The following is a 17,128-nucleotide window of genomic DNA, read 5'->3' as shown; positions in this document are numbered from 1 at the left end:
CTACAAGTCTTAACAGGGGCTGTACAGTAGTAGGAAAATGTCCAGCTTTGCAAAGCTACCTGAATGAGCAGGGGTAAATTCCATGCTCAGCACACCTCGAGCAATGTTATGGGGAAATGTCCAGCTTTGCAAGGCGACCTGAATGAGCAGGGGTAAATCCCAAGCCCTGCAAGTCTATAGCAATGTAGTGGGGAAATTTCCAGCTTTGCCGGGCTACCTTGAATGGCAGGGGTGAATTCCATGCTCTTCGAACCCAGAGCAATGTTAAGGGGAAATGTCTAGCTTTTTAAGGGTATATGAAAGAGCTAGGGTTAATTCAAAATTCTGCTAACCTAGAGCAATGTTATGGGGAAATGTCTAGCTTTTTAAGGGCATCTGAAAGAGCTGGGGTTAATTCAAAACTCTGCTAGACTAGAGCAATGTTATGGGGAAATGTCTAGCTTTTTAAGGGTATATGAAATAGCTGGGGTTAATACAAAATACTGCTAACCTAGAGCAATGTTGTGGAGAAATGTCTAGCTTTTTAAGGGTATCTGAAAGAGCTGGGGTTAATACAAAGTTCTGCTAACCTAGAGCAATGTTATAGGGAAATGTCTAGCTTTTTAAGGGTATCTGAAAGAGCTGGGGTTAATTCAAAATTCTGTTAGCATAGAGCAATGTTATGGGGAAATGTCTAGCTACATGAACTAGCAGGGGAAAATATTATGTATGATAAGCCTGGACTGATGTAAAATGCCTAGCTTTGTAAAGCTACATAAATAAGCTTTTAGAGGCAAAATGGTATCAAGGGAAATTTGGAGAAAGCTAGTGGTGAAATGCTCTGCTTTGTACGGCTACATAAAAGGGAATTGCAATGCAACCCTAGACAACGGGCATTAGGGAAAATCTACAGCTTTATATTAAAGTACAGGTTCTAGTAGTAATTATCTGGCCATACACCTAATATAGCTGTCAGCTGGACAACTATCTCCCCCAACGTCCCAATAAGCACATGTTCAGTAGGAGAGAGAGACAAGCTGCCACTGGACACTCCTGGCAGCAGCTTATCTCTTGGCAGAACAGAGGATCTGGCACATTGAAATCCTAAATGCATAATCCTCATTTCCTCCCAACATCTGTTATCAGGGGGCAATCAGGAGTCCCTCTATACCGTACATATGAGATTGTCGGCTGATCTAGTGAAAGTTGTAGGGATCTGCCGAAATCAAATATGTAAGGGCATCTTTAGCATAGGAAAAATTCCGAGCTGCATGAAATCACTGAGATATATAGCAAGCTGCGTAAGCCTGGACAGGTACAGGGCAGCCTATCTGGGACATTAGAAAGGATTGAGTATGTCTATAATTTCTGCATTGAAAGCAATGAGTTTATATGCAATTACAGAGGAATATTTCCATGTTTGCAATCTGGGATGGAAGCATTTACTGTAAAGTATGTATATTTTTTTTACTAGTAGATGCATATGTGTTTCTTTCATTATTACGCTAGCTGCAGTAACAGACGTGAACAACCATACTTGCAGGTTTGGATAGAAGTGCAGGTAAAGGGTTCCCCCACTCAGGACCCCCTGTATTAGCCGGAGTGGAGACGTGCTGAAAGAAGCCGCTCCTGGCATTATATTTATATATGTATTACATGGTCAACCATTGTTTGGGTACCATATAATACTGATTGTAGTTTACACTGGCCTAGATGTCAGACCCGGGGCGATCAGCAGGTTTCTGTTTAAAAAAGGGGAAGTCCTGATGGGTCAACCAAGGAGTGAAAATTCTAGCTTAGCAAACATGTATGGCAGAAATGAGGCCCAAGTATTACATTTCTGCATTTTGTAGCTGCTTTGTATGACGGCATAGAAGTATCTTTTAAAGGCTGGATATAAGCTGTGCAAAACTGCATAGAAGCAGAGGTTATATTTCTAGCTCTTCAAGCTTGGAGGGGGGTGCAAGGCTGTATAACAAAAAGTTCAGGTGTAAATTCCCGGTTCAACAGTATCAAAGTGCATTTCTAGCTTCATGTCAGATTTATTTCTAGATGTGAATGGCTGGATTGTGGTCGATTACAGTAGGTACAACGAAATGGTATAAAAAGGGTCTATAAAAGGCAGATTGGTTTAGACTTATTTAGATATAAAAATGTATAACTGGAACAACAAGGTACATTGTAAGTTATTATTGTCTGTAAGACATGGCCTAATAAGACCTAATAATTCTTATGTTCATTTCTGTATGTTTGATGAAGCTTTGTGTTTTCTTGTTTACTTGTATTCACTTTTTATATGAGATCAGTAGAAGTTATGCATTAGGTTTGGACTTTGGAGGTGAGGATACCGGGTGCCTGTTCAGAAGCCTTAAAGTGTAGCTAAACGTTTGACAAACTTCTGACATGTCATAGTGACATGTCAGAAGTTTGGATTGGTGGGGTCCGAGCACTGAGACCCCCACCAATCGCTAGAACGAAGCAGCTGAATCGGTGTACGGACTCAATAGAAAGTCTATGAGCCCGTACTCCGATACATCGGCTTTCCGGAAAAAGCCGAACAGACACGAAGCAGCTGAGCGCTCACACGAACTCTTCAGCTGCTTCGTTCTAGCGATTGGTGGGGGTCTCAGTGCTCGGACCCCCACCAATACAAACTTCTGACATGTCACTATGACACATCAGAAGTTTGTCAAACGTTTAGCTACACTTTAAATTAGTTGTCTGTTTTATAAAACAACTAGCCATGTGTCCCATTTGGACTTATGAATGTAATAGAGGGAATTCCCCCAAGTTGGGACCTTCCTCTATTAATCATAGCAGGGATGTAGTTCATAGTGTCTCGCTCCCTCTGGAGGACCTGTCTGCATTATGCAGATGGTCCAGTGATTTTAGTGGGTGCTGTGTAAGGGCATGCCCAGACGTGGCGGAATTGCTCTGGAATTCCGCTGCGGACCCGTTTCTCCATTGCCTTCCACAGCTTTTTAGTAGGGTTCGTTTGCACGTTGCGGACAATTCCGCTGCGGAGCATAGGCTGCGGTGCGGAATTTGGTGTCCGCAGCATACAATGGTTGTTGCGGACGTGTGTCGGACTGTTTGCGGACTCATTGCGGAATTTCTCCATTGACTTCAATGGAGATTTTAAGTTCCGCAATGAAGTCCGCAGATGTCATGTACATGTTATGTGTGCTGCGGATGCGTATTGGTTTTTTAACATGACATTTCTTCATTCTGGCTGGACCTATGTATTTCTAGGTCTACAGCCAGACTGAGGAAGTCAATGGGGCTCCCGTAATTACGGGTGACTACGTGTGTGTACCCGTAATTACGGGAGCGTTGCTAGGCGACGTCAGTAAATAGTCACTGTCCAGGGTGCTGAAAGAGTTAAGCGATCGGCAGTAACTGTTTTAGCACCCTGGACAGTGACTTCCGATCACAATATACAGCAACCTGTAAAAAAAATAGAAGTTCATACTTACCGAGAACTCCCTGCTTCTTCCTCCAGTCCGGTTTCCCAGGATGACGTTTCAGTTTAAGTGACGGCTGCAGCCAATCACAGGCCAATCACAGGCTGCAGCGGTCACATGGACTGCCGCGTCATCCAGGGAGGTCGGGCTGGATGGCGAAAGAGGGACGCGTCACCAAGACAACGGCCGGGTAAGTATGAAATTCTTTTACTTTCACTAGGGAAAGTGCTGTCCCTTCTCTCTATCCTGCACTGATAGAGAGAAGGGAAGTACTTTCACCTCAATACGCAGCGGCTAGTCCGCATCAATTTATTGCCCATTTTGGGCAGATCCGCAACCGAATCTGCAACACAGATCCTGATCGGCATTGATGCGGACAGTTGCGGAAGAATTCCGCCACGTCTGGGCATGCCCTAAAGCTTCATTTCTCCTGCAACATCGCTGTATTGTAAGGCCAGGATCACACACAGTTTTGATGCAGTTTTCGGCGCTGTTTTTTGAGCCAAAGACAGAAGTGGATCTAAACAGAAGTAAAGGTATAAAGAAAAGACTGATGTATCTCCTTTCTTTTGTGTCCACTCCTGTGTTTGGCTAAAAAAAAAACCAGCCAAAAACTGCGTGCGTGATCCTGGCCTAGATTATGATTAGTCGCCTGCTTCCCCCTGTGATAACGGCTGATATCAGGGGGTCCCAGCAATTGTGACCCCTGTGATCAGATCACTGTCAAGGGACCTGTTATGTTTTAACAGATTGTGAAAACTTTTAAAGCAGAACTCCCATCTCCATGCCTGGAGTTCTATTTAACATTACATCTATCACATAGAATATAATTATTCTACATAAAAAGAATCTATTGTTATCTAGTAAAGCGTCCTGCAGTGTGAAGGTAGATGCTGGTAAATGAGATCGCCAGCTGCAGGTCCAAGGATAGACATTTCATACATCTCCTTCCCATGATCCTTGGGGTGATTCCCCACCCTTGGTCTCTAACATTGTGCAGAGATACACTCTGCCCAAGTTTATACCACCCATTAAAATAAATGATAGCGCCAACCAGTGCTGGGCCCTTTATCTCCAGCTGCCCCAAATCAGTTATATGGGATGAATCTATGGTATGTCTGCTTTTACTTAGCTTTTATATGAGTTCCCACTATACACTGCTCTCTGCTAACTGAAAAGCAGCAAAATTCGGAATTTACAATTAAACGAGAAAACATCATGTGCTTCAAAATCGGTACAAAATGGGAAAAGCAAAGTCTTTACCAAATTACTAAATTTTGTATGCCGTTTAATTGTGATTTTTTTTCCTTAAAGTCCTCAAATAGAAAAAAATGAATGTACAGAAAAGCAGTCAGCAACAGCCATGTCTAAAACATGTAATAAGTGCGATGCATGCCAGTGTAATTAATTATTTTGACGCAATATGCAATAGAAATCTATATCAGTGGGGGAGATTTACTAACAATATAATCATGTTTTTATGTGTTTTAGACACTGTTTTAAAAAAGGTCTAAAAAAAAAGGAGTGTGGCTAAGAGGACTGGAAAAATGTGCCAAACTTGCTTTATGTACAGTATATATATATATATATCAGCCATAAAATGGTGTAAGGAAAAGAAATGTGTCTTACACATCCATATCATGAGTTTCCACAAATGTATCATGCCCGATGCTCCATTTTGATGCATGCATTCAATGACACTAGTGATAAATCTCTCCCATTGGGCCTCATTTATCAAAACTGTCCAAAGAACAGCTGACTGTTTCACCAGTAGCATCCAATCAGAGTGCAACCCTAAAGCAGATCTGTCACCAGAATATGTCGCTCTATTTAAGGGCACCATAGTATGGTGACAGGTCCGCTGTACTACTAAATGACCCATTTGGATATTAGAACCTATCACAGTATACAGCAGACTTCTAAGTATTCTGTATTCGTAAGGAGAGCACTCCCCCAGCGTCTGCCCGCCACACACACATGCCAGTGACTGACAGCCACCTTGTATCTGCCCTCTTCTCACACCACTCCTGCTTGTACCAGAAGTGATTGGGTTTATTCCACATTAGGGAATCCCACATAATACTATTTTATAATTCCTAATCCAAGGTGAACAGTAAATGACTATTAAAAAGCTGTTCTGTAAGGCCTCCTGCACACGGTCGTAGCTGTGTGTACGGTTTTTGATTACGGCACGGATGTCATCCGCGGCCATCTGCAATCATGGACCGTGTACACAGAAGAGGAAAACTATAGGTGGTGCAGAGATTGCGGTAGCACCTGGGCCTTGGAGCCTAAGGGGGCCCTAAAGGTCCTTCAGCCCCACATGGGTAGACCAATTCTATAAATGTTGTATAATAATTGAGAGCCCTGTCACAGATTTTACATTGGCGTTTATAAGAGTTTCCAACCAACACTGTATTATTTCATGTTTACTTAGAGGTTACCAACAACAAGTATTCTACGCACTAGTAGAATCTGGGTGATTTCTATGGGGAACACACATTTATTAATTGGTATCTATTTTGCTATAAATAAATTTTCACTGCTTTAGTTTATTACTAGATGGTACATTTTATGTACGTTCTTTGTTCTACTTTCTATGTACTTACCTCATTGCCACTAAAAGATTTTACAATGTCATACATTTCTATTTCATCTACAGCAACAACTAGCGCTCCTTCAGTCTTCCCTTTGGTGCCCTGCTGTGATTCCTTGTCCTCTGATAAAGTCTCCATTGGGTGTTTGTCTACTGGTTACCTTCCTACTCCTGTAGATGTACAGTGGAATTCAGGCTCTATTAGTAGTGGAATTAGGAACTTCCCAGCTGTACTTGGAAAACAAGGCACATACCTCTCAACCAGCCTATTGACTATACCTAAATCTGATTGGACAAGTGACAAGAAATATGTGTGTAATATAGACCACAAACCATCTAATGTTAAAATCAACAAAGATGTCGAAGGTGAGATCACAATCATCTCTTAAAGGGGTTCTACATTAATACTAAACTGAGTTAAATATGTGACTACTGAGAGTAGCTCTTAGGGCTCTTGCACATGACCGTGTGTGCCGCCTGAATCCCGTCCATGATCCGTGGAAAGATAGGACATGTTCTATCATTCCATGGATCGGAGAGTCGGGTCCCATTTCACTGACCCAATTCACCCACTCAAGTGAATGGGTCTGTAAAAACTATCGAGCGCCACTCGGATGCCGTGAAAAAGGGCCCAAGTGGCACTCGGTCGTGTGCAACAGCCCGTAAAGACTGTGCTGAAGAGGGAAGAAGAGATTATGAACATAGCCACATACAAACCTGCCATACACATGACATAGCTTTCACCCAACTGCTATTTCCACTGACTCCCCCATAAACATGCACACTCAGATTGTCTAGTGTCCATGTTTATTTCAAAGTAAGAGGAAAATAAGCTGCTTCTAGACACATCCACAAAGCTTATCTCTAAGAAAAATAAAGAATCATCCATATTAATATCCAATATACCCAAGATCTAGTTCCTAAATTTTGGGCTGCCCTCATACAGCCTCCATTTGGCCGACATATATCTCTTCTGTGAGCTCTATTTAATCTTTAATCTGTCCCCTCTCGTGACATGTCTGTTTTAGCAAATAATTGTATTTCCCATGAAACAATTCTGGAGAATCTTTTTTTTAGACCTCTATGTTGTTTCATTCCTGTTATTTTTCCTAGAAATTTATGAATACATTGACAACTGGGTGTTAGTAGTTGGGGGTGTGTCCCTCCACAGCTGACATTGTCCAATCAGTACGGACAGGGTGGGACCCCTTTGACAAGGAGAATGGTAACACCCAGCTGTCAATTTATACATACATTTCTAGGAGGAATAACAGAGGAATGGCACAACGCAGAGTTCGAAGAAAATATATTCCAGAATTATTATTTCATGGAGATTACAAGTATTTACTAAGGCATCTCAGGAGAGGTGACAGGTTCTACAGCTCTGTCCTTACTGCTGTGATCACAGATAGCTATCTACACAGTTTGCACTTCTCTCCCCAGCATAGTTTCTGAAATCTACTCTCAGCAAACACATTTTGGTATTAGTAAAGAACCTATATAATGTCTATGATTACATTTTACTTAACACACAATGATAAATAAATCTCTACGACAAACTAAAAGATGTAGAGAGTTCATAATATATGATGTTTGTCTTATTTCTGCAGCATGTACAAGTACAGGCAAAACAACTGCACCAACAGTAGAAGTCATGCAGGCCTCCTGTGGTCAAAGTGGTTCTGTTGATCTGGTATGTCTCATCAGCGGATACTCTCCTAAAGACATTAACATACAATGGCTATTGAATGGAGCGCCAACATCTATTATCCCATCAAACAGTACTCCTTACAAAGAAGATGATGGTACCTTTGGATCTCGTAGCAAAGTCAGTGTCCCAAAAGATGACTGGAGTGCTGGAGATAGCTACACATGTAAAGTGAATCATCCAGCAAGTGATACCAAAACTCAAAGCTCTATACAAAAGTGTCCAGGTAAGAACGGATCTTACTAATAAACAGTAACATTGTAACTATGAGGATGAGGATAATGATGAGGAAATCCCAGAGGCAAAAAGAAGATTAGGGGAAAAAAAATAGACTTCTGTGAGGTCGATGAGAAATCCCCAGTTTGTGGCATAGTGTATCATGCATTTTAACAATACATTTATTATCTTGTGCCGCTGAAATATAACTTATGTTATGTAATATTAACCACTCCATTATGTCTTCTTAAATTTGACTTACAGTTCCAGAAAATATAGTACCAAAGGTCGTTGTCCTTCCTCCTTCCCCTAAAGACCTCTTACTCAACAAGGAACCAAAACTTACCTGTCTGGTTTCTCAAGTGGAATCTCCAGATACTTTATCAATCAAATGGAAACGAGAAGATGGCAAAAAATCTCTGGCCTTTACCTCAGATGCTGAAATAGATTATTCTGGGCGGTATACTGTCAAAATGACATTGAAACTAAGTTTATCTGATTGGTCAAGTGGCAAAACCTACACCTGCATTGTCCAAAACAATGACCTTCCAGCTCCAATAGAAAAAACAATTAAAATAACAGAAGGTAAGAATATGCGTTTCTGTAACTTTAAGGGTATGCCCAGTCGTGGCGGAGTTCTTCCGCAACTGTCCGCATCAATGCCGCACAGAATCTGCGTTGCAGATTCTGCTGTGGCTCTGCCTAAAATGGGCAATAAATTGATGCGGACTAGCCTTTGCGTATTGAGGGGAAGAGGGCTTCCCTTCTCTCTATCAGTGCAGGATAGAGAGAAGGGACAGCCCTTTCCCTAGTAAAAGTAAAAAGAAATTCAGACTTACCCGGCCGTTGTCTTGGTGACGCGTCCCTCTTTCGCCATCCAGCCCGACCTCCCTGGATGACGCGGCAGTCCATGTGACCGCGGCAGCCTGTGATTGGCTTCAGCCGTCACTTGGACTGAAACGTCATCCTGGGAGGCCGGACTGGAGGAAGAAGCAGGGAGTTCTCGGTAAGTATGAGCTTCTATTTTTTTTACAGGTTGATGTATATTGTGATTGGAAGTCACTGTCCAGGGTGCTGAAACAGTTACTGCCGATCGCTTAACTCTTTCAGCACCCTGGACAGTGACTATTTACTGACGTCGACGTCGCCTAGCAACGCTCCCGTAATTACGGCTGCACACACGTAGTCACCCGTAATTATGGGTGCACACACGTAGTCACCCGTAATTACGTGAGCCCCATTGACTTCCTCATTCTGGCTGTAGACCTAGAAATACATAGGTCCAGCCAGAATGAAGAAATGTCATGTTCTATAAAACAAATACGCTCCGCAGCACACATAACATCTGCGGACTTCATTGCGGAATTTTGACTCTCCATTGAAGTCAATGGAGAAATTCCGCAATGAGTCCGCAACAAGTCCGCTACACGTCCGCAACAGTCAGTGTATGCTGCAGACACCAAATTCCGCACCGCAGCCTATGCTCCGCAGCGGAATTGTACACAACGTGTAAGTGAACCCTAATAAAAGGCTGTGGAAGGCAATGGAGAAACGTGTACGCTGCGGATTTCCGCTGCGGACTGTCCGTAGCGGAATTCCAGAGCAATTCCGCCATGTCAGGTCATGCCCTAAAGAGGCTCTGTCACCAAATTATAAATGCCCTATCTCCTACATAATCTGATCGGCACTGTAATGTAGATAACAGCAGTAGTTTTTATTTTGAAAAACGATCATTTTTGAGCAAGTTATAAACAATTTTAGATTTATGCTAATTAGTTTCTTAATAGACAATTGGGCGTGTTTTTACTTTTGACCAACTGGGCGTTGTACAGAGGAGTGTATGACGCTGACCAATCAGTGACCAATCAGTATCTGTATCTGTATAGCATTGCTATTTAGGTAACTGCATAGAAGTGTTATTTGGCCAAAATATGGCACTGTTCTTTGATGACCATACTGTATGGTACTTATAATTAGGTTACTATGTGGTATGGTTAGTTGTATACTATATAACAATACACCATATGCGGTGAGGCGCCAACAGAAGACTGGCCCTGGATTTAACAATCGGAAAATACATATTACCATTGTCCACTTTCCTACCGCCTTCATTTCACCCAGTGACTTTCCCGTGTCTGTTACTTCTGCATTACAATGATAATATTACTCCCCTCAAGCGGTGCCGCTGCTAATTGTGAATTACTATAGAGGAAAATAAAATTGTAGCTTCTTTTAGAACAAAAAAAAAAAGTATAGAAAGTACTATATAATATCTTGTATCTCTGTTTCTCTTTAGTCGAAACCATGGAACCATCAGTTTATGTCTTCCCACCGCCTTCAGAGCAACTTGCTACCCATGACTTTGTCAGTGTAACCTGCTTTATTAAAGGGTTCAAGCCTAAAGAGCTCTATGTCCAATGGAAGAAGAATGGTATTGTCCAGAGTGAAGAATACTACCAAAACACAGAGCCTATTCAGCAAGAAGAAGACGAGACCTACCTAATGTATAGTACACTTATAATTCAGAAATCTGACTGGAATAGAGGATCAACTATTACATGCAACGCTGTTCACAGCAAGATTACTTCCAAAGACATAAAGAAATCTAGGGGTAAATGATTTTTGTGCTTTTCTCCCTGTCCAGACCCTGAAGTAGGCACAAATGCTTATCGTATTGTTCACCCCATATATTATTCAGTGTCTTTTAGTCACAGTTTTTTCTATCAGTTTGATGTGTGGAACATCAAGCAATAATGTTTCAGCACTATAAAGTGATGCAGATGTTAAGTCAATACAGTTAGCTTAATTTAGTTGTGTTTCCACAGTACACAGTTTGGCCCCATGCACACGACCGTGCCCGTAATTACGACCCATAATTATGGGCACGTCCGCCCACGGACAGCCATCCGCATTTACAGGCCATGCTCCCATTATAAAGTATGTCCTATTTTTTGGGGAAAGTTTCTACGGCACAGACAACTTCCCGTAAATATACTGGAAAGTGTCCGTCGCCATAGAAATTAATGAGTCCGTAATTACGGGCTATAATTACGGTCTGTAATTACGGGCGATGTTACGGTCATGTGCATGGGGCCTTATGGAGCACCAATACAAAACAGAACAGCAATCCATGACATAAATATTATTATCTTAATATATACTAACTGCATTGTACTAATATTATTCATCTAACCAATTTATGTCATGTATATGTACTATGTATCCCTTCTCGCGTGTCTGGTGTGTGGAACACTGGATTTAGTCTGTTATGTTATGCGTGCTTGTATCTCAATAAACTCTTGTTTAACATGATATCACTAAACTAATTATGTCTATTGTTTTGTCATCTGACATTCACAAGCAAATACTAATCTTATGTGAAAAAATCTATGTGTATAACACTGGCTTTTTCTGCACACAGAATGTGTCATTCATATAGGTCCCTGTCCGCATGGAGCTTACACTCTAATATTTTAACTATGCAGACACACATGCGCCAATTTTGTTGGAAGCCAATTACCTATCGGTATGTTTTTAGAGTGTGGGAGGAAACCGGAATTCAAATTAAGCCCATGCCCCAAATGTAATGTGATTTGCATTTTAAAGATTCTCATATGCAGTTAAAATAATGGCTTATAAAAACTCAAAATGGACAAAATCTGTAGTCATTAGGATAAACTGATAAAGACTTGGAGACTTTTTGAAGCACGTTTTTCCAATTTTAACTTTTGAGGTGCAGTGGTATTCTAAAGAATACTCTGAGTTGTATGCACAAGTCACACTACACAAGGTCTCCGTGTAGACCCAGCCTTGGCAGAAATGGAATTAGATGATACATGGTTCATTTAGTATTGTTTTAGATATAGCCTAGGACAAAGTTACTTATTCATTCATTTTAATGAAACGAGAAAATTACTTGTCTATAATTTCTGTAGAAGGAACACTGCCACAGTGGATTCAGTATATTTATGGATGCCTAAAATACAGCAGTTAGTTATTGACATAGCTTATACAATACATGTCAAATGAAGAGAAGAGTGATATCATGTAATGGTATCATCTACACTCTATGGTGTCGTCACATAAGTGAATGGTCATTACATTAGCTATACACTTACTTTTTAATAAAAGTTTTGATTTCTATTTTTTTATTTTTTTTAAAGTGCAAGCAATTTTTCATATTACTAAACCCTGTGCACAATGTGCTCCTAAATCCGGTTATGTAGTTTACTAATTGAATATTTTTTCTAAATAACTAGATATATTATTATTATTATTATTAGGCCCTGACAGATAAGGAGCCCGTGGTCATAATCCCTACACAGTCACTAACACATACTATATACACTCTACTTAGACTACTTGTGGCAACTGAACGGTACAGTGTGTATTTCCTATCTGTCCAATACTGTCGCTTTTGTCTGCAAGTGTTATGTAGAAATAAAAAACAGTAACACAAGAGAAGGAATACAAAGCAAGATACATGGCAGAGATGAGTGATCCGATATCCTGGTTGTGTCATGTGTGCCTTTTGATAATATTATCCTATTACAATATCCCTATATACAATTTCTGTGAGCTAATAGTCATCAGATAACAGTTATGAGATCTGGCTAGGCACACTTGTGGGCCGAAAATACCATTATCTCCCAGGGCACGGAAGTAATTGCCATGTTGGATCCTGGTTCCCCAGTCAGCAGACAACAGGGCACAGTCAGGCTTCCACCATACACATCAGATTGTCAGCAGTTCCTGCTACATTTATCTACTGTGTATGTCTGACTTTATGTCAAATCATTTATTAAATGCCAGTCAGCTTAGGGTCATTTTAACATTCTTAAAAGGGCTTATAAATTTCCAAACCTTCTGTCACGTCATTTAGATAAAGGGGTCTCACTACTTGATAAAAGGCCAGACCATTTTGACATTTTTGTTTTCATAACTTGAACTGGTTAAAACTGAACAGATATCGATATCAGTGGTGCTTAGACTGCACATGCTCTTCTTTCTGGTCATCGATGGGGTTCCTAGTTTTTGAGACTTCATTGACTCGTGAAGAGATTTGAATCTTTCATCATTGATAGTACATTTCTGGGATATACCATTACTGTTACCACCCCAAATCACAAGAATAAAAGGGGCACAGGCACTGGACAGACCCCCACAGGACACACAGTAAAGATATATTCATTGTAACCTTTTAGCATATGGTGAAAAAAATCGGACGTCATAGGGCTCATCTTGTGTGATATGATGACAAATTTGTGGCTTTTGCATTAGTCATGACCAACCTTGGTTACCAGGTTTATCATTTGTATCATTTTTTTTATTAAAGGGGTTTTCCAATCCCAAAAACATGATGGCCTATCCTCAGGATAGGCCATCAATGTTTGATTGGTCAGAGTCCAGCACCCCTGCCAATCCGTTGTTTTGTAGTGGGAACGCTGCTACCCCTTCATTTCCTTCGCTGCTCATACTGTGAATCGCCGACACACTTGTAGCAGTGGTTCACAGTATTACAGCCTTCTCCCATTGAAGTAAGAAGTTATACTTCTTATACTATGAACCACCGCTACAAGTGTGTTGGCTATTCACAGTTTGAGCAACAAAGGAAATGAAATACGAGCAGATATGGAATGAAGGGGAAGCAGCAAAAATACAAGCGCTGCAACACCGTCAAAATAGCTGATCGGCAAGGGTGCTGTGAGTCGGACCCCAACCGATCAGATATTGATAGCCTATACTGAGGATAGGCCATCAATTTTTTTTGGTACTGTACAACCCCTTTAAGAACTGTGGATCAAGGAAAGAAAAAGTCTAAAAAAAGTTGGTCAATTAAACAAAAATTCATAAAGAATATATCAAACTAATAAGGTATCCCAGTAGATCTATAGAAATTAAACATTTAACTAGGCATTTTAGGCTAGAGCTCCACAGGGTATCCGGCGATTCATGGTAAAATCACAGCACGTATTCCAGGGCATAAAATGTTCGACTTACACTACAAAGAACACTTGAAATAGGCCTGCAGATAGCTTCATATTGATTTCAATGAGAAATACACTGTGTAGTTCATAGGAGGCGTATTTTTAACTGCTGAAATAAAAGTTGCACCGTAAAAATAAGCTTGGTAAAAAAGGAGTGACATATCACTTCATGAAACATTATACAAGCTGAGTTTTAGCATTTCCCAATGACACTTAAAAAAAACACTTTGAAAAAAAATACGCTTCAAAAACGCTTAAAAAATCAAAACCGCTTTGAACTTTAGATCCGAAAATGCCTGGATTTCAGAGGGTTTTTCCTCTTGAAATCTTGCTCGTATGTTTCAGCCTGAACGTATGCTGTGTGAACATAGGCTTATAGAAAAATAAAGTAACAAGGAACCTTGAGACCAGTGCAAAATTATCCGACCATATTACATTTTGTAACAAATTTTCCTATGTCAATTTTATCGCATTGTGTGGGTGACTGTGTCGTCATTAATCTCCAGCCTTCGGTAACGTTCACATGTAGCAGAAGTGGTCCAGGAGAAAGATAAATACATTCAGTTTTACCATATTTTTTCTTTCTTAAAGAGGCAGTTTTAATACATTTTTCTACAACTGTCATTATGGAAAACTGTGTTTTTAATGTAAACTGCATGGTGTGAATGGTATTTAATGAAATCTCATTTACAGCAGTTTTACATCTGGCCACTGCTATAATTTACCTCCGTGACAAATATGCTTAGTGTGAATACCCCCTTCCACATTATGGTTGAAATGTTGCTGGCAACCACACCAGTATTGTGTTAAACAAAAATGTTAGAAATTGCATGCTAATACATGCACGTCTGACCACAATACTTTAACCCCCTTGGTGCCACAGTCAATTTTATTTATTTTTTTGCCAAGTTTTATTATGGTTTTTGGGTTTTGATCTTATGGCGTTCACAGTGCGGTAAAAATGACATGTTAACTTTATTCCGTGGGTAGGTACAATTACAGCGATACAAAATTTCTATACTTTTAAGTTTTACTACCTTAACAAATTAAAAACGCTTTGTTAAAAAAGCCCCCAGCTGCCATGACAACCTATAGACACCCCGCGATCACGTTAAAGTTATCTCTGATCATGGCCATTAGAGCAGGGTGTCAGCTATAATACGCCCCACCGACATCCGCTGTACATGTATGGTGGATGTTGCCAAGAAGTTAAAGAGGTTGTTCTAGGAAATGTAACTAGAACTGTTGCTATAAAACCTTCCACTAGTTAATGAAGAAAATGCCACAGAATGCCAGGAATATGATATGAAATGCTTTGAACATATGCATTATGTCCCTAAAACATGTGGTTCAAAAAATCCTATTCTTTCACATACACATTTATCCAGAAGATGCCAAATGTGCCAAACGTGAAAGGGCTTATAAACATTGAACATTGAATTTATAGGTAAACCAACTATGTCCTACATAAAATAATAGAATTATATTATATTGATCACATAAAATAGTAAGGAGAATCATACCTCATGCACATGCCAATATTATGGCTCCATTCAACTTCTGAGTTGTATGGAGCCATAATTCAGGACGCATAGAAATCTATGGCCCACACAGTACCTCTGTATGCCTCACATTTCATATGGATCAGCTTTGTGTATGAAGCCTTCAATTGAGTTATGTAAAAATCATTGAATATTCAACCGTATTACTGTTCCTTTTCCCAACATGCATGTATGGATTAACCCCTTAGTGACCACCACTACTCCTTCACTAAGGGGCCTTAGGCTAGGCCTTCGCCTTTTCACGGCGGCCTAGTCTAAGTCCTGCACAGGTGTCCCATGCAGGCTGGAGCCGGGGCTCAGCTGTCTGATGAAAGCCGAGCTCCTGCTCCAACTGTAGCGATCGAAGTTTACTTTGATCGCGGCCGTTTAACCCATTAAATGCTGCAGTCAATATCGACAGCGGCATTTAAATCATTTGCAGAGGGAGTTCCCTCTCATACCCATCGGCGGACCGCAAATGCAATCGTGGGCCTCCGATGGTGTGCCATGGCAGCCGGGGGCCTGATAAAGGCCCCCAGGTCTGCCCTGGTTATATATCTATTAGGACATGTCAGATTTACGTGACAGGTATACTAAGTATACCAAAGCATTACAGCAGCGATCAAAAGATTGCATAGTGAAGTCCCCTAGTGGGGCTAAAAAAATAAGTAATAAATGTTAAATTCTAATTATTAAAAAAGATTACAGTAAAAAACGAAACATTTTTTCCCATAAAAAGTGGTTTTATTTAGTAAAAGTGTATTTTTTTTTTTTATAAAAGTACGCATATATGGTATCGCCATGACCATAATGACCCAAACAATAAAGTTAACATGTAACTTAAACCGCAAGATTTACGCCGTAAAAAAATAAAAAAAAACAACGGTGAAATTGCTATTTCTTTCCATTGCCACCCCAAAAAATCATAATAAAAGTTATTCAATAAGTCCCATGTACCCCCAAAATGGTACCAATCAAAACTACGTCTCGTCCCACAAAAAACAAGCCCACATATCACTACATTGACGGAAAAATACAAAAATTACGGCTCTTGGAATGCGAGGATGCAAAAACAAATCATTTTAGTTCACTAGAGTTTTTATTGTGCAAAAGTCGTAAAACATAAAAAACCTCTACATATGTGGTATCGCTGTAATCGTACCCAGCCATAGAATAAAGGTAATGTGTTATTTACACCGCAGAGTGAACAGCATGAATTTAAAATGCATAGAACAATGGCGGAATTTCAGGGTTTTTTTTTATTCCCTCCCAAAAAAAAGTTAAAAAAAGTTAATAAAAAAATGATATGAACCCCAAAATGGTGCCATTAAAAAGTACAACTAATCCTGCAAAAAAAAGGGGTTATACAGCTATGTCGACAGAAAAATAAAAAAGTTATAGCTTTTTGAATGCGACTATAGAAAAACAAAAAAAATAGATTGGTCATTAGGGCCTAAAATAGGCTGGTCACTAAGGGGATAAATGGTTAGGCCAAGTTCACACAGTACTTGTCTCTTTATGGTCTTTTCAGGATCAAACATCGATGGTCTATCCTTAGGATAGGCCATCAATAAATTATTGGTGGGGGTCTGACATTCTGCTGATCGATATAGGTCTACCTCAGAGCAGGCCATCAA

General features: G+C 40.2%; 1 gene segment (V, D, J or C); it reads left to right on the top strand.

Moving 5' to 3' along the window:
• The window catches only part of LOC142758792 (Ig gamma-2A chain C region secreted form-like), a 160,573-nt gene extending 149,298 nt beyond the window's left edge, over nucleotides 1-11,275 (top strand). The window contains 4 exon segments of the C gene segment in view: nucleotides 6,106-6,405; nucleotides 7,650-7,973; nucleotides 8,228-8,548; nucleotides 10,260-11,275. Coding sequence covers nucleotides 6,106-6,405; nucleotides 7,650-7,973; nucleotides 8,228-8,548; nucleotides 10,260-10,582 — 1,268 coding nt within the window.
• Nucleotides 11,276-17,128: the final 5,853 nt, after the last annotated feature.

The sequence above is a fragment of the Rhinoderma darwinii genome, chromosome 1, assembly GCF_050947455.1.
Source record: "Rhinoderma darwinii isolate aRhiDar2 chromosome 1, aRhiDar2.hap1, whole genome shotgun sequence".
NCBI classification, from domain to species: Eukaryota; Metazoa; Chordata; class Amphibia; order Anura; family Rhinodermatidae; genus Rhinoderma; species Rhinoderma darwinii.
The sequence above is the reverse complement of the archived record's forward strand: the minus strand, read 5'-3'. Positions and strand labels throughout refer to the sequence as shown.